At 36.9% G+C, this 21,612-nt stretch overlaps 1 protein-coding gene and 1 non-coding gene across 6 annotated transcripts in view; both read left to right on the top strand.

The window, feature by feature from the left end:
* The window catches only part of ERCC6L2 (ERCC excision repair 6 like 2), a 131,360-nt gene that overhangs the window by 90,060 nt on the left and 19,688 nt on the right, over positions 1-21,612 (top strand). For all 5 annotated transcript variants that reach the window (XM_039245689.1, XM_039245687.1, XM_039245688.1 and 2 more), the window contains 3 exons: positions 1,625-1,705; positions 3,269-4,436; positions 7,936-8,090. In XM_039245689.1, the coding sequence (XP_039101620.1) occupies positions 1,625-1,705; positions 3,269-4,436; positions 7,936-8,090 (1,404 nt within the window). The remainder of the gene's footprint in view (positions 1-1,624; positions 1,706-3,268; positions 4,437-7,935; positions 8,091-21,612) is intronic.
* Positions 1,399-1,501, top strand: LOC120240845. Its single transcript, XR_005530737.1, has one exon. It is a non-coding gene; the product is annotated as a U6 spliceosomal RNA (small nuclear RNA).

The following is a 21,612-nucleotide window of genomic DNA, read 5'->3' as shown; positions in this document are numbered from 1 at the left end:
AGGTAGGAGGATACTGCAATAATCTAGCCAAGGGATGATGGTGATTTGGACCAGAGAGATCGTGGTGGATGGTGTGAGAAGTGGTTGGAGTCTATATATTACTCAGGTGGTGCTGACAGGATTTGCTGATGGATTAGATATAGGGTGTGAGAAAAAAAAAAGAAGAGTTAAGGATGACACAAACCTGGTTGGCCTGAGAAACAAAAGACTGGAGTTGCATTTACCTTTCACAGGGGAGTTGCTACACAATTCAGGATTTCTGGTGCTCCCTACTCCATCTGTTGTAGCCATTTGGCTTCTGTTGAAAGGATAAAGTTAGTACTGGGAAGGAGACCCCCCACTCCCTTGCAGTAATAGCCTTTAGGCATTGAGAGAAAAGATCTCAAAAAACTGTCATTCTCGAGTTCTGTAGGGGAGATTCTCACTTGTTGCCCTGGATACCAGGTGGCTGGAATTATGCCACTGGTACATATGCATATCTGTAAGCTGGGCATTTGTAACTCTGGTGATAGTAGTAGTATTTCCTCTTGTTCAGTCAATAAAGCCTTAAATAGAAAATAAATTGATTTCCTTTTGAAAGAGAATTTAATATTCTAGAATCTAGGCCATCAAATACCTTTCCTGAATGATATACCAAAAGCTTTAAAAGCATAAACACTGCCAAAGGATGTAGCAAGCCTGTTACACAGGCTTAAGATTTTTTTTTTTAGTTTCATATTAGATGGGCCTTTTCATTTGGTGTCTATTTCACTAAAGGAATCAATAAATATATTTTAATGAATATGAACAATAAATACACTAGTAATATAAGATAGAATATCAAGTTCCCAATATTCAACATTATCTGCAGTGTTTGAAATGTTGATAATATGTCCTTACCATACCTACTATGTAGACATAGTAACTATGGGTATCGTTACTAGGTAAATATGTAACATTTTTTTCATTCTCCCTCCCTTACTAGAACTTTTAGTGGAGTTGCCTGGAAAGTATTTCTATCTGAAAAAGAAAGTTTAAGACAAGAAATAAGTGTACTTTTGAGCCCAGCACACTTCCATTGTACCTCTCTACTATCTAAAATTTATGAGCATTTTAAAATGTTATATAAACTGTATAGGAGTTTATGTTAATTAACAAAATGGAAAAATAACATTAAGAAAGCTAAAGCAGGGGCACCTGGGTGGCTCAGTCAATTGAGCGTCTAACTTTGGCTCAGTTCATGATCTCACAGTTTGTGAGTTCGAGCACAGCATCAGGGTCACTGCTGTCAGCCTGTCAGTGCAGAACCCGCTTCGGATCCTCTGTCCCCCTCCCCCTGCCCTTCCCCTGCTCATGCTCTCTCTCTCTCACTCAAAGAATAAATTTTAAAAAACAACAACAACATAGAAAGCTAAAGCGGTGCTCACTTGGGCAGCACATATACTAAAATTAGAACAATACGAGATTAGCATAGACCCTGCACAAGGATGGCACACAAATTTGTGAAGCGTTCCGTATTAGAGACAGAGAGAAAGCAAGCTGCTCTCAGTTTGTTTTTCTTAACTCCCAAGTTTCAGCATGCCATTGCTATTGTTTATTTGGTTGTTTTTACCCCGTAGTTTACAACTCTTGCATTTTTTTATAGAGAGAAGGCAAAGTAGAAGCAGGGATCATGACAGCCACAACATGGTTGAAAGAGGAGCCTCCAGTACACAAACAAGAAACGGTAAGGAATTTTTTCATCTGTAGCCTACCACTCCTAGAAAACATGTACTGGGACAGTATTAAGCTCTTTTTCTTCTTCTTTATTTTTCAATGTGTAAAGAAAAAAGTCTTTGAAAAACATCAAAGATACAAAGCTGAGGATGATTAGTAAAAATGATAATTTAGGTGAATTCGGGGCCCCTGGGTGGCTTAGTCAGTTAAGCATCTGACTTCAGCTCAGGTCATGATCTCGCAGCTTGTGAATTTCAGCCCAGGGCTCTCTGCTATCGGGGCGAGCCCACTTCAGATCCTCTGTCCCCCTCTCTCTGCCCCTCCCACATGAGCATGCATGTGCCCTCTCACTCTTACTCTCTCTCTCTCTGTTTTAAAAATAAATGAACATTAAAAATTTTTTAAAATAATTTAGGCTAATTTAACATTTCATATCATAAGAACACATTTGGGAACAATCACCAGTCATTTGCATCCAAACTGGAATTTTAAGTATACCAAACTGTAAATCCAAAATTAAATACACTGTATAGGTGACCAATCCAACCTAACTAAATTTTTCACTAAACAACAAATTAAATAGAAAAATAGTAATCAACTTGTGTTTAAGATTATTAAATCCAAACATCAAAATTATTCTCTAACAGATATTTTGTGTCCCTGATCTTGTGATCTTTCTGGTAGTTTGTCATCTCACACACTACAAAATCTATATTGTCATCATAAGGCCTCTTCAAAAGTAAAGAATGCACATGTAGGTTTTTTGATAATTTTGTTATTGTTGCTGGATTTTTCTTGCATTTAGGGATTTAAGTGTAAATTCATACCAGCTTAATGATTTGGAATACGGGTGACTATTTTTCTAACTTAGTAGAAATACATGAATATCAAATGCTAGCAGAGGTATTACTGGATTTATAAAAAGGAATAATTAATGGATAAAAGTTTCCCCAAATCATTACAAATATCCTTCAGCTTTAAGAAACTGAAGGATATATTCAGCTCCAGTTGATGTAAAAATAATAAATACTGGATTTAAATTTGTAGCAAATTTTACTTCAAAATATCTAAAATATTTTCTTTATTTCTGATGGTCAAGATTCTATCAGATTTTATTCTTATTTTTAATCTATTAGAACCATTTTCCAGTTATGAATTCTTTACTTTGTTAATGCCTGCAAATTTACCTTTTTCTTAAAGTGTGGTTGGAAGTATGTGCCGGACCATGGAAAGCAATGAAGTTGTGTACCTTCTCACTTTGGAGACCAGAATCAGTCCCTGAATCTTGGAAGCTGACTGCTCTTCTCTGTTTTCCTTATAGATAATTTGATTATATCATATTCTGTCTAAACTTTTATTTATTTTGGAAAGTTATTCAACTTGAAAAAAGAGTTTACCAGACTATAATATTAAATCCTTTTCACTTGTTTATTAAATGTTGTACTTTTAGAAAATACCAAATGGTATCTTAGTACATAAGTTATCTTCTGACCAAATTTCATTCCCTTGCAGTGTGACAGATTTGATATTATCTTGACATTTTCTAACGTTTCTGTGACTACTTCTTTTGTAGCCTAGAGACCCTGACTGTCAAGAACACAGAGGTCTGGAACAGCCTGCAGAGTTGCCCTCAGAAGAAGCGTGTAATCTCTGCAGTGATTTTAGTGATGATGAATCAGTGGGAAACTCAAGAATAAAGACTGCTAAACACAAAGCCTCTGACTCAAGCAAAGTGCCAGGTTCTCCCGGACAGCTTACCTTACTCCAGTGTGGTTTCTCTAAATTGTTTGAGACAAAATGTAATACAGTTGAGGAAAGTGATGGACATATTGCCTCCGATGGTGAAAGTTCTGATGAACAACAGCCCATATGTCTTTCAACAGAAGCCAAAGACATTAGATATCAGAAAAGCTGTAGCTCTCTTAGTATTTCAAAACATCAGAGATTAGCTAACTCCCTCAATCCAAATGAAAAACATATCTTTGATAAAAGTGAGAACATTTTAGAACAAAATATTTCTTCTGAGTCTGATGATGGGAACAATTTTAAAAGTAGAGCTGACCACCATTGCATTTTACAGAACGTCACAGAATCAGAAGATAGTGATGTCATCTTTCCCACACAGTATACAACTCAGAGATGCGACAAGAATGGTGTAAAGTTTAAGCCACTCATGGATGGATCTGAAGGTTCTGAAACAGAACATCCTGTAGAAATAAGAAATAATGGTGATGATAGAAAGACTGATGTCAAAGGAAATAAACTAATTTCAAAGCAATTAAATCCTGAGAATGTGACCCTGAAATCTATTATGAGAAGAAAAGGCAGTAGTGATATTAGTGACGAGTCTGATGACATTGAAATTTCCTCTGAGTCCAGAGCAAGAAAGCAAAGACCTACTAGTTCTTTGAGGTTTAAGAGAAAAAAGAAAGATAAAAAGGAACTTTACACTTGTCCTAAAACCATGAAGAAAACGAATCAACTGTATGCAGCAGATGGGGATTGTAGCCCTCAGGCTATCGATGATTTTTCATCCTCAGATGATGATTTAACTGTTCACCACATCAGTTTCTCTAAACAGAGCCATGCACCAAAAACTGTAAAAGATAGGATCGGTTTCTCTTCAAAATTACCTAACCACAAGAAAAATAGCACTTTGATACCAAAAAAATCAGTGAAATTTTCAAATGAGAGAGTTGTCAATCAAGAGCAAATGTATGAATCGATGGATAAATTTTTAGGTAACTATAGATACATTTTGGAAACTTTATGTTACATATTTATTTTGTGCAAATAGTTCTGTGAAGGATTCTTAAATTAGCTTGTAAAACAGCTCTGTAATCCAGATGCTACACCGAGGCGCAAATGAGGACATGGGTGGGTGGCAGGAGAAAGGGGAGACCACCTGGGTCAAGGTAGAGAACTTTGTCATCCACCCCAGGACTCCCCCCACGTGCCCCATCTGAATCACAGCCCATCCCCCCACCCCCAGACTTCCTTTAGTTTTGACCTCTAGGTAACTATTAATTTAATGCTCCTCTTCAGTCCTTCTGTCAGTGTCTCTCCTGTCCATTTGGTTGTCAGAAGCTTATTTTCTAGTAGCTCCCTCAGGAAGTGCTCGTGAGAATAACTTTCCCTGAGATTCCTGTTGATAACCCTTTGTGCCCTTTTATACTTAAAAGTCATTTTTGCCAGATATAAAATCATTGACTCACTCTTTTCTGAAATATTTTAAACATGAGGCTTCATTTTCTTTTGCCATGAAGTTTTGTATCACAGGTTCTTTTTCTTCCCCCTTGATGCCCAAAGAATTTTTTTTCTTTCTATTCTTGCCTAGTAAATTTATGACATTGTGTTTGAATGTTTAACTTAGTTCTACTTGCTAAAACAAACTACTACAGACCGGGGGCCTTAAACATTTATTTCTCATAGTTCTGGAGGCTGGAAGACCAAGCTCTGGATGCCAGCTTGGTCAGGTTCTCGGTGAGGGCCCTCATCCTGGTGTGTGGGAGCTGCTGCATCCCCGTGTAGTGGAGACAGAAATCGCCTCTCTTGTGTCTGTCTTTGCAGGGGCACTAGTCCCATTCATTAGGTCTCTGCCTTCATGACCTTATTATCTACCCAAGACATTCAGTCTGTAGCACTGTTTGTTATTCTGGGTCAGGGTTGTCGTAATGTAGTTTCAATTCGGTTTTCATTTCAGGAAAACTTTCTTGTCCTAGTATTTTTACTTACCTTTTCTATTCTTTTGCTTTGGCTGTTTTCTTCAGAGACTCCTGGTATTCAAATATTCAGTTTTCTTTGCCTGTTTTCAGTATTTGTCACGTTATCTCAAGTCCTTTCTCTCTCTTTTTTTTGTTTCTTTTTACTTCTTAAAAATACCCTTCCATTTCTCTTAAAGCAGTAGTTGTGTTAATTCCCTCTACGTTCCTTCTAGTTTAGTCTTCATTTCTGAATTTTGTTCAACTTCTAAATTTTTTCTGAATCCCGTCACCCATTTCTGAGTTATTCTAATTCTGACTTAATGTTGTTGGTTCCTGTAGCTTACCATTTTCTTAATGTCTTTTACCTTGTTTGGAAATCACAATTTTAATTTGCTTTGTGAGCACACATTTCTGGCATGTTTTCATTCTGCTACATACTCTTTTTTTCTCTCACAATAATTTTTATGATATTTGATCCTCTTGCTCATTTTTATAGAAACTATTTTCCCTGCATTTTTTAAGTGAGGCAGAGTTTAGGAAATTTTTTCCAATTTCACAAAGATCCATAACTGGTTTTTGGTGCAGTGCTCAAAACTGTGGTGGGATTTCCTGCCTCTGTCCCTGCCCTCTGCTCCGCTCTAAGCCTTCTCTTTTCCCCCATTTCCTACCCTGTCCATTTTGACTCTTGACCAGCAGTTATCTTCACTGTGAGGGCCGGACCTGGGAGCCCTGGTGGGTCAGTTTGGGGAGTTCCTAAAAGGGAGCTTGCTTCATTCTCTCAGGCCTTCTTTTCATAAGCCCCCTGTACCCATTCAGCTTTAAAGAATGGAAAACCTTCCCAGATTCAACTACTCATCTGTAAGTGGCTCACTGTGCTTGCCGGGGAACACCTGTTGGCTCTTCTAGGCTCTCCTGTCCTCAGATCCATCAGACACCACCCTGTTGCTTCCTTCACTCGCACCCTGATGCTGTGCACAGTGTAGCTATTGGTGGGTTGTCCCCATCTATTTGTATTTTAGGGCAAAAAATACAAATTCTTGTATTTTTAGGGAAGTTATCTTGTCATCTTAATTTGTATGTGTTGTCCATGGCCTTTTGTTTTGCTCTCTCGTTACTGTCCATTCTGTGTAGGGATTCAGGGAGATTGAAAAACTACATCCCCTGCCACCACCATCTGCTGAGAATCTGTTTAGTGATTTTAAGAGTTAGCATTGCTTTTGAAAGTGTCTGACTCATTCCAAAAAAAACTATGTGAAAGAAGGTGATATCTAAGCAAGGATAATTTGATATAAAAACTTTAATCATACGTGTTTGACTTATTTACAAAGCAAGCTTTCTTTTGTGGTTATTCAAAAGTTCATTAGGATATATTTTTTGATACCCTACTGGACTATCTTTTGGTGTGTATGCTACAATTAGATTTAGATTTGAGGAATTATTGCATAAACTGTTCTGTAAAAGATCAGCTGAGTTTTGTTTTTTGTTTTTTTTACTATGTAGAAGATGTCAGTAGTGTGGAACTAATCCTATTTTGAATAATGCATAAAACGTCATCAGAATTAAGAAATCAGAGTAAATGTTCTACTAGAAGAATCCTTGAATCCTTCTGGAGGTTTTAAACTGTTGCCATACATGCTACCTGGTGTTTTGAAATTTAGGGAGAATTTTATCGTAGTTGCCCTTTTAGTTACCTTATTTAACAACATCTTGTTTTCTCATGATTGTCCATTTGGGTTGAGAGAGGTTCAGGACTGAAACAGCACAAGTGTTGAAGGTCATAACTGAGGTTCATTGCCAGGGATGTTTGCGGAGCTTTTACAGACCTCAGTTCTAGCCTTCTCTTTTATGACCACAATTTAAAAGTAAGTTATAGGTACCTAGAAGCAAAGCAATAAAAAATGTAGCCATTTTTTAAACTTCTTTCAGATAAAAGCTGGAAGTTAGTTTTTTTCATTTCCTAAAAAGCTTCCAATCTTGACATTCTCTGGGCATGTGTACAAAAAAGACAAAATACAAACAGTAAAACTCAACAAAGCCAACCAAACGAAACTCCCTGGTCACAAACCTCATGCTCCCACTCGATTGCTGTAATCAAGTACACGTTTAAAGGAACACATAGATGAGGCTAGCAATTGGTGTTGAAACAATTGCTGTTTAAATTAGTAAAAAAGTTTTTACATCAACTGAAGCCACAAATCCATAGAGATGACCCTTCACATGACTTTCCTCTTTACCAAAACCCTTTATTTCAGGTTTAAATCTAAAGGTTTTTACCTAATCTCAGAAGTTCTCATATAGTTGAGAATGGAAAGTCATTTCCAAGTTAACGTAGACCAATATATTAGAACTCTTTCTCTTTTCAAATTTTTTAAAAGAATATTGTAATGTTAACATACTGACTCTGTTTTCTTGAGGATTAAAAATAAAACAAGCCATAACCTCTGTTTAGTGGTATTGCTGATAATTTTTAAAATATATGTGCAACTATATTGCTTCACAATGAGATATCACTTAATAAACATCATTTGCCTCCTAGATGGCGTTCAGGAAGTGGCTTATATTCACTCAAACCAGAATGTGATCGGATCAAGCAAAGCTGAAAATCACATGAGCCGATGGGCAGCACGTGATGTGTTTGAATTGAAGCAGTTTTCCCAGCTTCCTGCTAACATAGCTGTTTGTACTTCTAAGGTAAGAGAACATAGGGTACAGACATCTTTAGTATTTAATGTCATTTTCATAGAAATTAGTTATTAGGATCTTCTCTAAATACTCCCTTCAAAGTAGCTGTAAGTGACATACGAAAAAGTATAAAAAACGGAACACCATTTGGAGCACTGTAGTCACTAAAAATGTTTTATATTAAAAGGCAAATCTAGGGGTACCTGGGTGACTCAGTTGGTTAAGCCTCAAACTTTGGCTCAGGTCATGATCTCCCAGTTCGTGGGTTCAATCAAGTACCATGTCAGTCTCTGTGCTGACAGTTCAGAGCCTGGAGCCTGCTTTGGATTCTGTGTCTCCCTCTCTCTCTGCCCCTCCCCTGCTTGTACTCAGTCTCTCTCTCTCTCAAAAATAAATAAACATTTAAAAAGATGTAAATAAACAAATAAATAAATAAATGGCAAATCTATATCTAAATGCCTAATAATGTTGAATTGCTTAATAGTTCCCCTCAATAAAAGTTTGCTAAAAAATGAGAAATCTGAGGGGATCATGCAGTTAAATCAGAACCAAAACCACTTCTCATGTAGAAAACGGGAAGTGTATAGTAAGATGCCATTCAAAATATTTCACCCCACATAAAGGCACACACACTAAAACTAGCTTCATGTAGAATTTATATTTTTAGCAAAACGATTCATATAATGTTATAAGTAATAAATACTTTCTATATGATTTTCTCATTCAAATTGCTGTTATATAAAAATAAGGCTTTATATATATGTATTTTATTTACACATAATCACTTTCATCAAATGTTTGAAAAATATTTTCTTCTCTTTGGCTTATTGTTCTTTATTTCTAAGAGCTGAGGATTAGTTTTTCTACCACTTTATGTGTAGGAGTTAAAAGTCGGTACTATGTATTACAAGGATACATACTTTGTTTCTAGTTAGTTTTAAGAAGGAAGCCGGGGGGAAATGCCCATGAACCTTCAAGCTGTCTTTATTTATTGTTCCTCTGGTTCCACGAAGAATTTGGATTGTCTTAACAATAAGATCAGAATACAAAATGAGTTCAGAACCAAGGAAAATATAAATTAAACTGGAAGTTTAGGACTAAAAGAAAATTAGAATGCAGATATATAGGACATAATGTTTTTACCTAGATTTTTTTTTTTGAAAATGACAAATTTGATCGAGTTTCTTGGTAGACAAAACAAAGAAAGTAAGCAATCCATTTAGTGTTTTTTCAACTACTGCATTTGGAAATGTGTTTGGGCACTTTGGGTGGTCACAGTGACTGAGTGCCCGACTGGCATTAATGTCTGAAGGCCAGGGATACTAAATGGCTGTTGTGAAAGCGGGAGGGCCATCCCACATGCCAAGAATTGTTCTGCTCAAAATGCCATAACACCCTGCTGAGAAACACTGAGCTAAATAGTTGTCCTTAAGGAAAAGGGGGGAAGAAAATACTGGCTCTTCTAGGGAGGAGAGCTCTCTTCCTAGCACTTAATTTGAGGAAATTTGTCACCTGGAATTTTAAATGGGGACATTGAATGTTCTAGTGAACAGCCAGTTGTCTGTTCAGAGTAAATGTAATAACAGGATTTGGAAGGCTGTGCTTTTAGCATTTTTTATTGTACTCCAAAGGGACAATGCAATGCACGAAGGTATAGTTTCAGGACCCATTATGCTGCTTTTTTATATTCTCATTTGATCTAGGAATATACCACTTCTCAACCAACACTGTAGAGGGCATTTCTTGTAGGAACTATCTGAAAAAAAAGCTAGTCAGCAATATGCTGTGTTTGCCAGAAACTGGCTGTATTAGAGCCTGTCAGAATTTCTTAAATAGACAGCTGATTTTTATTAGGGTTATTTTTTAACCATAGCCCCCTTTTTTTAAAATTATGCCCTTATCCAAACAAATAAATTTTAATGTGAAAATGTCACATAATTTAGCAAACCCTGTAGTAGATGTCAATGAAATAATTTAATTGGAAAGTGGTTGTTAGTTTATTTAAATATTTCTCAGAGGAGAAATTTGCAGCCTCATATGATTCTTTCCAAAGTGGACCTGAGAAGCAACCCCCTAGATATAAAAGCAATAAAACATCCCTTTGGAAACTTCTTAAGGAAAGTCGTAAAAATAAGAATACTAGAAATACACTTTGCCCTTAATACCAGTAGTTCTGAATCTTTTTAGCCCCCAAATTCTATAGGTAGACAGCACAGTCACATCAGGAACTGTGCCTCTTCACATTGATTTTCAGAGTGAGGCACATTTCCTACAGAGAAACAAATTGGAATATTCATTCCCTAGGATTCCTAATATGCCCTTTGAGGGTGTATGTGTCCCCATCACACACAGACCAACTTAGTAAACCTTCAGGGAGTATGAAGAAATATGTTGTTTAATGACTAAATCATAGTGAGTATAAAATATTCAGGGAAGTTTTAAAGCCACTAAGCAGGAGGTCCAACCCCATGCCACCAATGCTAGCAGGCCAAGAACAATCTGTACAAGCATGCTCATTTCAGTGGCCAGCCTCTCTAAATCAATACTTGATACAGTAAAATTCCAACAGAGTAAGATTTAGTCCCTCAGATTTTGCCTCTACAATTTAATACATCAGGTTAACAATATGGCTGTACTTTCTTGAAAGTTGTAATATACTACCTATAGGCAAAAATTACCTGGGGACAGTATATGAACTTAGCATTCAGAAAGAAAAGTCTTACTTATTATAAGAAAATCAGAGTTTTCAAAATAGATAGTGCTCATACATGTTTATGATCGTAGTCTTTCACCAACCTCAAAAACTAAACCTACTGTATTTTTTACATAAAACTACAACCCCTGAGATATTCTCATGCTTTCCTCATTTTAGTTTAATTGGTAATAAAGAACTCATATAATATGAGTTTCCTTTTCAATTTATTGAACTCTGTACTCTTCCGGTGGCAGAAGGAATTTTAATAGCTACAACTAGCCTATGGCATGCACTGTACTCTACTCAGAATGTCAGAGTTTAAATTCTAGCTCTCCCGTATACTTCCCGTGTGACCATGAGAAAGGGACTTAATGTCTCTGTGCCTCTCTTTGTGTTTAAAATACAAATAATTATACTTCTTACCTCAGAAAATTGTTGTGAAGACTAACTGAGGTAAAAATCCTATCAACAGTACCCGACACAAAGTAAGCACTCAATGAATAATAAGTATTGTTATTATTACCACTAGATAAGACTAATATCAGGTCTCTAATACCCCTGGAAGGTGGGGATCAATGAAGAAAAATAATCCATAAATAATTGTATACAACCATATTTAATTATAAATTTTTTAAATGGGTGATATTAGCATATCTGGGGCTTTGGACTCCCTTTAAAAGGAAAACAAGAGGGGTGCCTGGGTGGCTTAGTTGGGTAACTGTCTGACTTCATCTCGGGTCATGATCTCATGGTTCCTCAACTTCATGGAAGTTTGAGCCTCTAGTTGGGCTCTGTGCTGACAGCTCAGAGCCTGAGCCTGCTTTGAATTCTGTGTCTCCCTCTCTCTCTGCCCTTCTCCCACTCATGCATGCTCAACATTTCAAGGCCATCTCAGAATTTTTACAAAAAAAAAATGTTCACAGTCACTGATTTCATCATATCTGGCCAAAATTACTTCAACACCTTTAATGAGTAAATTAGTGAAACATACCATCATCTTCGATTAGGGAGATTTGTATGTCACTCACTGAGAGGTTTTGTAGTTTGTAGTATGTTGGTGGGTGGCATCAGTGAATTTGCAGTTCTGAAAAAAATTAAAAATAGTTATGGAAAGAAAAGAGAATAAACTAAGGTAAAGGGAAACAAAGCAGGGTAAAAGCAATAGTGTCAGAAATTATCTGCAAACCTCTTGCTTCTAAAGTCTCCAGAAATCCCCAGACCTCCCACCTACAGTACAGTATCTTTCATCTTGGGGCTCACATCCAGAACCTTTATTACTGAGAATTCTTCTGAGTGTTTCTTGTCTGTCACCACAGTTTTATTAGAGATCTTTATTTCTGTTTGAAAAGACTGTGTGTTTGTGTGTGTGTGCACGTGTGTGTGGTCTGTGTGTGTGTGTGTGTGTCTGCAGCCAGATGCAGATACGTTGTCTCGTTTCCTAAGAAAAAGAAAACAAATCCTGTTTCTTTGTATGAAGGCAAAACATGATTAACAGTGGCCACCATATGCAAATATTTCACTTTCAAAGGAATACTGTAGTTGAATCTAAGTAAGGGCTTTTAACTAAATTGCAAAGGAATATACTAAATGGAAAAGTTACAAAAGAGAAGTAGTGTATACCACAATCCTTGATAAACTACTATGGTCTTCAGAGTTTCTCAGTCCTTTCGGTGTAATTATTGATAGCCAAAATGACAAGAGGTCTGAACATGCTTTTCAAATTCAACAATATATTAAGAAGAGGCCTAAAATATACTATCTTTTTCATGTTGCCTTTGGTTTCTGACAGTTTGTACTTTTATAAATTAATTTCTATTTATATGACATTTTATAGATGTCCCAAATGAAAACCTGTCTCTCCTATAATAAATTTCTAAGCATACCTTTGTTATTGAGGAATACAAACTATCTAAGATAAGAACTAGTTTTGCCTTAAATTGCACTTAGATATTTTAGAACCATGTCTGAAGACCGCTTATTTTAAAAGATGAGATGTCTGATAACAGGAGGAAAAACCTGTGTGATTTAGGTCTAAGCTCAGACCAGAAAGAAATGCTTTAAGCATTCAAAAGAACTGATAATACCTTTATTAGAGCTAATTTGTTCCTTTAATATATGGAAGTATGTCTCGGAATTTAGCTATACCTGTTTGTGATGTGCTGCCTCATTTTTTCAGTCAACTGCATGTTTTCAACTTAAGTATAGTTAAAGTTTTCTGAAAAGAAACGTACAAAGACAGCATTCAATTAAGGATTAATCACTATGGCAACTGAGACATGGTGACTGGGAGGCGGAGGATGTATTCTCCCTCAGTTTCCTGCCAGCTGTCATGGTCAACCTCTGCTGCCTGAATCCAAGCCAAAATATAGACTGTGACCAACTCTAAGAAACTATATCTGTATTTTTATAAATTGGTACAAGTATCAGACTATAAAAGAAGACTTAATCCCCTGAATTGGATGACAGACACTTGGCACTCTTGCCAGTGTTTGACAGAGAAATAACGGGTCGCTTTGTAGTAAAACCTGGATTAATAGTAAACCCTTCTTTATGTTATTGCAGTGTGGTGTAAACGAAAGGCCTATGCATGCTGTCGGCCCGGGCCAGGGGGGAGTGTGGGGAAGGGTGCCTTTTATAACCCGTGCAGGTTTAAGCACTGTTCAGAATACTGTAAATACAAAATGTCGTGTTAGTAAGAACTCCTCTTTCTTGTATTTGTATTAGGTTGGCATTTTGTAGATTACTTAAAGAAAGGATTTCTATGAGCTATGGTGGATTTGATTGCAGTATGTTTATACAGCTTTTGGAGTCAGCAAGGAGGGATGGACTGTTTACAGTGAAGCAGACTTTGGGGAGATAGAGCATTCCATTATCCTATTTTTCAGGATACTGAATGGCATGATGGTTTAATCGTTCACAAATGACTGGTTTATGAAGTATTTGAGTAAGGAAGGTTTATGGTTTCAGCATGTAACGAAATTAACTCTTACTAGGTGGGATTTTTCATGGTTTCATCAGTTTTCTTTCTGTAGCTAGTTAATTTTATGGTATTTATATCAGAAAGTTATTCTTTCGCATAATCTCAGTGAAGATCAAGAGTTTTTAAATTTTGTGTGTATATGTATGAAATTATGTAACTAGTGGTGGCATGAAAAGTTTGTATTTTTGGAACTAGTATCGATTCAGAAAGATGGTGTATCAATTATGAAGAACACCTGTTACCTAGTCAGAAGGAGGAGAATCTGGTATTAACTTGAAACAAGCACACCTAGTCCCCTCCTAGCCGGTGTCTATGAGTGGATGTGGCGTCCTTCCTCATAGTGGGAAGTGGCATTACCTGGATTAATGGAGAAACAGGACAAATGACCTGATGTGTACAAAACATATTCAGCTCCTTGTCATAAAGGCATTAAAATTACTCAAAATATAAATTTTTATTGTTGTAATTGTGATTATTGCTGATCAGTAAGGGTGATGACTGAAACTGCCTCTCTTATTCTCTACAGTGACTCAATACAATTTTTGTTGCTAATTGTACTAATAATAGCATATGTTAGAATAGAATACCATAAAAGATATCTAGTCTTCTCTAGTTTTATAGATGAAGGACCCACCTTGAGCTGTGACTCACTTGTCATGAAGAATTCTATAGAAAAAAATTATATTTGAAAGGAATTATAAACTGATTTTATAATGAAGTGGACTGAGAAAAAATAATATTTTGCCTATCAGGAAATAGTTGTATTCTGACTCTCCTCCTACCTGGCCATTGTTCCAATTGCACAGTAGATAGATGTCGCTTCTTAGAATAGTTTCTCTGTTGAGAATAGCTGGAAGATTCTAAATAGCTAAAAAGTACTATTTCTTTAACAAAGCCTTCTCATTATAAAAGCTTAGAGATAGAAGACCACATTGAACTCTGATTGACTTTACCTCATGACTTAAAGAAAGTTAAGCATCCTTTTCAAATTATATATTATCCTGTGAAAACCATGGTATCAGTTGGAATGGCCACATCATGGAATCACCTATTGCCTTGTCATCTGAGAATTCTGTCTCTACACATATGAATTCTGAATTTTCATAGGATTAGTGAGGCAAAATTATAAGACTAGCAAGTCATAGTTTTTCAGAATTTGGAGGATTCTTGGAGACTATTTAATGCAAATATATCATTTTACTGATTTTTAAAAAATGAAAGTGTAAATAAGTGGCTTTCCTCCGGCTCAATAGTGTCAGTCAGCTTAAATCCCTACGGTTTTCAATCCATCTATCTTCTCTTGTGCTTTTTCCTTCAGTTTCTTCTGAAGGTTTTGGGTTTTTTTGTTTTTTGTTTTATTTCTCCATTATAACAAATCAGTCTAATTTTTCAAAATAAGTTGCCTATGAAGAGTCACTCTTACTTTAGCAGTTAAAAAAAATCAGTACCCTTCACTTTAAGAAATATTTTGTCAGATAGTTAAAGCTCTGTCTGGACTCAAGAAGTTAGCAGTGACACTGTTGGCAATATCTACTGTGCCAAAGATGTTTTGACAAAGACATGATTTTTTACTTTCTTCTCTTATGCTATTTCTCTACCAGGAATAACCTTGAACCTTAATTCTCTCATCCCCCAAATCTCCGAATCTCTTTACCCTTCAGAACCTACCTCAGATCCTGTCGTCTCTACCACAAAGCCTGCCCCAACTCCTCCCTACGTTGGAACTGAGATGTCCCTCTTCTTACATTTCTTACTCTTTCTCCTTTACCCTATAGTACTTTCTATGGCCTGTTATTCTAAAATATGACTTCCAGATTTGTTTTATAAGTACACATCTTTTTCTTCTTTTCTAATGAAAGTCTGGACTTCCAGATAGCAGGATATATCCCTGACTCACTTTTGATAACACCAGAGATTTAAAATAGTGTCTTACATATGATTGAAACCTTTTGAATAACTTTAGGTTTTCAATTTCAGTAAGGGTACAGTGTTTTGAGAATTTTAAGTGGTTTATACTATTCCATGAACAACTTCCCTGGTTTTTCTGAAGATCCTCTGAAGATGGCTTAAACATTGTTCAGAGCTACCATTGGACATATTTATTGAGCCAGGGAAAATGGTCTGTCCTTATCTGAATGAGAAGTATTCTCAGGTTGCCTGGCACACATGGTCTTCAATAAATTTACTCAGTCTACACCTCTGTAACCATATCATCTACAGTCTGATCCTCTACTCCAAGTGGACCCAATTCAAGTTCCACTTCCCTTCATAAAGTCTCAGTCTTCAGAAATCACTCTGTTCCAAGTTCCTTTCACACCCATACATACTCTGTGCCAGTCATCACTGTAGACATGGTGGATACCACATTAGTGTTGCTTACCTCAGGTGTGTTTGTTCTCTCCTCAAATAGGTTCCAGGCTGCTCAAGGACCAAGACCATGGTGTACACTTTTATAAACACCACAGCCTAGCAACAGGCAACACAGAGTGGGGGTTCAGCAAATGACGATCATTTGAATTCCTGCGTGAAAGTATTACATAAGACACACCCATTTTCACTATGAAGTCAAGGCTCCTCAAGTCTTAACTCCACAAGTTAATGTTAAATCGCATGCCCTGGCAGATCATGTAAGGATCTTAATCATTTTAGAGCAGCATAAATGCTGGTATTCTTCATTTTCACTCCTTACTTGTCATCTGTTGGCTGCAGTGCTGGTATAGGAAACCCACTCAAGAAGGGAGAACATGAGTAACAGGGCCAGAAAAGATATTCCCACCCGTTCATGACTTTGTGAGCTTTCCTCATCTAGCAGTAATACATCTAAACAATCACTTTTGGACCTTAATTTTCTGTCTTCCAAAGTTATGTAAAATGTCTTATGCTGCTTTTTCATGGCACACATGGCCTATCTCAGTTTGTCCCTAGCCTGCTTTTTAATTCTCATTCTGAGACACTTACTCAAAATTATTGATACTCTGTACCAGGTGCTGTGCTAGCCCCTAGGGATATGAAGATGAACGGGCTCTTCTGGTCAGCTTTCAGATTATGAACCAGCCTCCAGGCACACTGTGGACCTTTACCCTGCCATGCCTTTGCTCCTGTGGTTCTTTTGTGTAAAATTCCATTTCACCTGTGTCTACTTATTGAACTCCTACCCTTTGTATCATCAATGACAGCTGTCCCCTATGGCCTCTCCAAAGCAGTGTAAATGTCTTCCTCCTCTTCATTTTTTATGTGTGTGTATCTGCTATAGTACTCACCATTGTATTACGTAGTATGTACATACAATACATAATATGTGTATGTCTACCGGATGCTCGCCGCTGCAAGGAAAAGGATACGCATCTACAATTAGCCTATACAGATAGACACGTGAAAAGACGCTCAGCATCACTAATTGTCAGGGAAATGCAAGTCAAAAACACAATGAGATATCACCTCACACCTGTCAGAATGGCTAAAATCAGAAACACAAGAAACAACAGGTGTTGGTGAGGACATGGAGAAAAAGGAACCCTCGTGCACTGTTGATGGGAATGCAAACTGGTGAAGCCACTACAGAAAACAGTATGGAGGGTCCTCAAAAAATTAAAACATAGATCCAGTAATTCCACTACTGGGTATTTGCCCCCCCAAAAATGAAAACACTAATTTGAAAATAGAGACGCACCCCTATGTTTATTGTAGCATTATTTACAGTAGCCGAGATAGGGAAGCAATGCAAGTGTCAATCAATAGATGAATGGATAAAGAATATGTGTATGCATATGATGGAATTTTACTCAGCCACAAAAAATGAGATCTTGCCATTGGCAACAACATGAATGGACCTAGAGGACATTATGCCAAGTAAAATAAGTCAGAGAAAGACAAACACCATATGATTTCACTTATGGGTGGAATCTAAAAAACATAACAAATGAACAAATAAACAGAAAGCAGAAACAGACTCATAAATACAGAGAACAAACTGATAGTTGCCAGAGGAGAGAGGGTGGGGGGATGGGCAAAATGGGGGAAGGGGAGTGGGAGATACAGGCTTCCAGCTATGGATGAATAAGTCACAGGGCTGAAAGGTACAGCATAAGGAATACACTCAGTGGTATTCTAATAGCACTATATGGTGACAGATGGTAACTACACTTATGGTGAGCCTAATACAATGTATAGATATATCAAATCACTATGAAACTGTGTAACATTCTATGTTAATTATATTTCAAAAAAGATAATTAATAGATTAATGAATTTATCAAAGTGAGCTATACAGTGGGCCATTGAACTAATTCACATAATGGCTAGCCTGTTGAGGAGTATTTCTAGGTTTAGTGCTAGAGCCCAATCACATTGTAAGGATTCAGGCTTTCTCATTTTCTGCATCACTGGCCTTGGTAAGTCAACATTTAGTCCCTGGGCCTTTTGACTCATGTTGCAGGATGATCACTGCATCTTTGAAACCCATTGTCTTATCAAATGCATCCAAAGACAGAAAGGTGTGGTTCTCTCATACATATCTCCTTTTGTTGAAGAGAACAATCTTTGTGGCAAAACATGCATGAGTAGCTTGCTTAATCTCTGTTTATCCCCCTTGGGAACTGAGAGAGCAACCCACCTTCCCAGAGCACATCTCTAAGAGAACTACAATTTTGTTCAGACAACATGGAAAGTAATAGTGGCTGTTGGTAGGCCATCAACAATGTTTGCCATTGTATTACTGGTTAGACTGTGAAAATCTTTTGCATTAGGAATGGAAGCTTACTATTCCCTAGAGCTAGGACAGTACCTGATACCTAGATATTCAATCAGAGCTTACTGATTTTAATTGAATTTCTAGTAGGTACTAAATAATGCCTTCTCAAAGAGAGTCTACAAATAAAAAATGTGAGGAATTACTCTAATTTTTAATATGAGCATGAATTCTTGTGTAGTAGATTGGCTGTAGGCAGGATAAATATATTTGAACTGTGGTCCTTAATCTAACATTGGAATTTGTGATATTTTTGCAAATTTCCTGATGAGGATAATATCCCTTTTAACATGACCAGAGTCAGCTCTCACCACTTTTACGTCAGGATTGTGGGTGAGTTGATGTTTTATTTTAAAGGTAATGTCATCTCGTAGCCAAGTTACTATCAGAATCAACTTTCAATTAATCTGTAAACAATTTTCATGACTGTAGCAGCAACTGCTTAAAAATGGAATTGGAAAGCCATAACCTACTTTTATTCAGCATTTAAGGCTGTCCTGTTACTGTTGCCAGGTGAAGTAATGAATACCTTAAGGGGGAAGAGCTTTTTGCTTTTGGTAAATTATTTTCCAAAAATTTTTCTTACTTGTGTTATGTTTTTTCATCCAACATTCATTTATTGAAAGACTGTCAGATAAATGATTCAAGACTCAATATAAAAATATATATATATATATAGTTGCTCTCTGTGTTAGAGGCTTGTATAGCTCCAGTTACGTAGGTAAGGTCTAAGCAATCAAAATAGTTTCCAATAGAATAGGGGTCCCACCTATTCAAAGAGAGCCCTGGTCTTGTTGTATTCCTTTGGTGGGTGAAATTAGGATTTCTGGCCTACGTGAAACATTGTTGCTACTTGGCTTGCTATGCTGTATGTGATTACATAACATTTTAAATAAAGGTAGATTCCATTTATATAATAAAGCTATCAGATGAGAAATTGAAATAACAATGCCAGAAAAAAAAAAAGTATGCAAGGAAAGTCTCATGAATCTGGACCTTCAAGCATGGGTAGAATTACGTTGGGCAGAAGGCAAGGCTGAGGAAATTTGGCTCCAGAAATGAATACCCATGATGTGTTTGGCAGTAGTGACAAACAGGACAGCCTATATTGGACATCAGGAAGAGTAAGACTGCATTGCAGGAACACATCATGAAAGGCCTTGCATGTAGAGATATAATCAAAAGATGTTAAACTGACCTGAACAGACTGAAATGTTAGAGTTTATACTCCGACAAGTAACTTTCAACATGTGCAGAGTATCTAACCGTTCCCTGGTGAAGAAGGCCAGGAGCCAGGCCTGGAGCTGGGAATCATTATTCTAGACAGAAAGACTCTTCTGTTTTCACTCAAGAAGTGGGGGAGCCTTTTCCTGTGTGTAGGCATAAAGCTGGGTGAAACCAAAATCCACTCTCGATCATCCTGGTCAGAGTTTCCAGCATGGAGGTATCATGTATGTGCTGATTGAAGGCATGTCAGCTTATTGTAGATGAACAGTTCCCAAAATGTGGTCCGTGGCCCTCTAAGATATCTGAGACTCTTTCAGGGGTCTGCAAGGTCCGATCTATTCTCAGAATATTTCGAAGTCCCCTTTTCACTTGTTGACATTGAGCAAATGGTGCCAAACCAGTGAGGAGAAAACTGCTGGCAACTTAGTATGAATCAGTGAGTGGCCCCAAATCATACCTAGTAGTCGCTGGATTCTATACATACTTGCAGGACAAGAAAACTAGTTTCTCTGATGAAGATCTTTGATTGATTTCTATCCTTGATAAAAATGGCTCATTTTTATCAACTCTCAACCCTTTATACTCATCTTTTTTTCTATTCTGTTTGATAAAATAGGAAGTGTACATAAGATAAGCACTTGTATAGTTGAGCTATAAAGTGAACTAGAGGGATGCCTGGGTGGCTCAGTCGTTAAACATCTGACTTCAGCTCAGGTCATGATCTCACATTTTGTGGGTTCGATCCCTGCATGGAGCTCTGTGCTGACAGCCAGCTTGGAGCCTGGATCCTGTTTCGGATTCTGTGTCTCCCTTTCCCTCTGGCTCTCCCCTGCTCGCTGTCTCTCTCTCTCTCTCTCCCTCTCTCAGAAATAAATAAAACATTAAAAAATTTTTAAAAAGAAAAGTGAACTGGACACTTTTTTTTTTAATAAAACATCATTTGTACTTGAAAGAATGGATGACAGACAGACTGGTTATTTAGATTTGGTAGGTAATTTCTTAAAAATGAACCTAGTGAGGGGCGCCTGGGTGGCTCAGTCGTTAAGCATCTGACTTTGGCTCAGGTCATGATCTCATGGTTCGTGGGTTCGAGCCCCGCATCGGGCTCTGTGCTGACAGCTAGCCTGGAACCTGCTTCACATTCTGTGTCTCCCTCTCTCTCTGACCCTCCTCTGCTCATGCTGTCTCTCTCTCTCTTTAAAAAAAAAAAAAAAAAATGAACCTAGGGAGTATGGGACTTCAAGCAAAACAGTAGGTATGGATATGTTACCAGGGATAAAATTCAAGCTTTCAATTAAATTGTTGAAAATCTTGTATCTTCCACCATGACCATGACACCTTCCCTATGCTTACATATTTTTTCCTGATGCAATAAGTGATGCTAACAACAAATATGATTTACCAATGCTGTATAATTGAATATGTCACATTTTAAAGATCTACATAACTCAGTTCATTGTTGTTTCCAAATGACCAGTGAATATCACTAAGTTATGCATAGGGGAAAAAATCTGTCCAAAGGACAATATATGCCAATGAATTTTAATTTTAACAATATAAAAATTTACTGATATGGTTTCAGATTTTACATTAAACTAACCTTAATTCAGTTTTGATATAGTATCAAAAAAGAATATCTATAATTATCTGAAAAGGCTATTAAAATATTCTTCTCTTTTCTAACTACATATCTATATGATGCTTATTTTCTTCATATACTCCGACCAAAAGAACCTGGTTACAACAGATTGAATGCGGAAGCCAGAGATGAGAATCCAGCTGTCTTTTATTAATCCAGATATTAAGGATAGTTACAAAAATGTAAAAAACATAGCCACTCTTCTTTCTAATTTTTTGTTTGCTTTGAAAAGTATAAAATGTT

Source organism: Hyaena hyaena, unplaced genomic scaffold (assembly GCF_003009895.1).
Source record: "Hyaena hyaena isolate Hyena2069 unplaced genomic scaffold, ASM300989v1 scaffold_269, whole genome shotgun sequence".
Classification (NCBI taxonomy): domain Eukaryota; kingdom Metazoa; phylum Chordata; class Mammalia; order Carnivora; family Hyaenidae; genus Hyaena; species Hyaena hyaena.
Note: the sequence above shows the minus strand (reverse complement) of the source record. Positions and strands in the feature narration are given on the sequence as shown.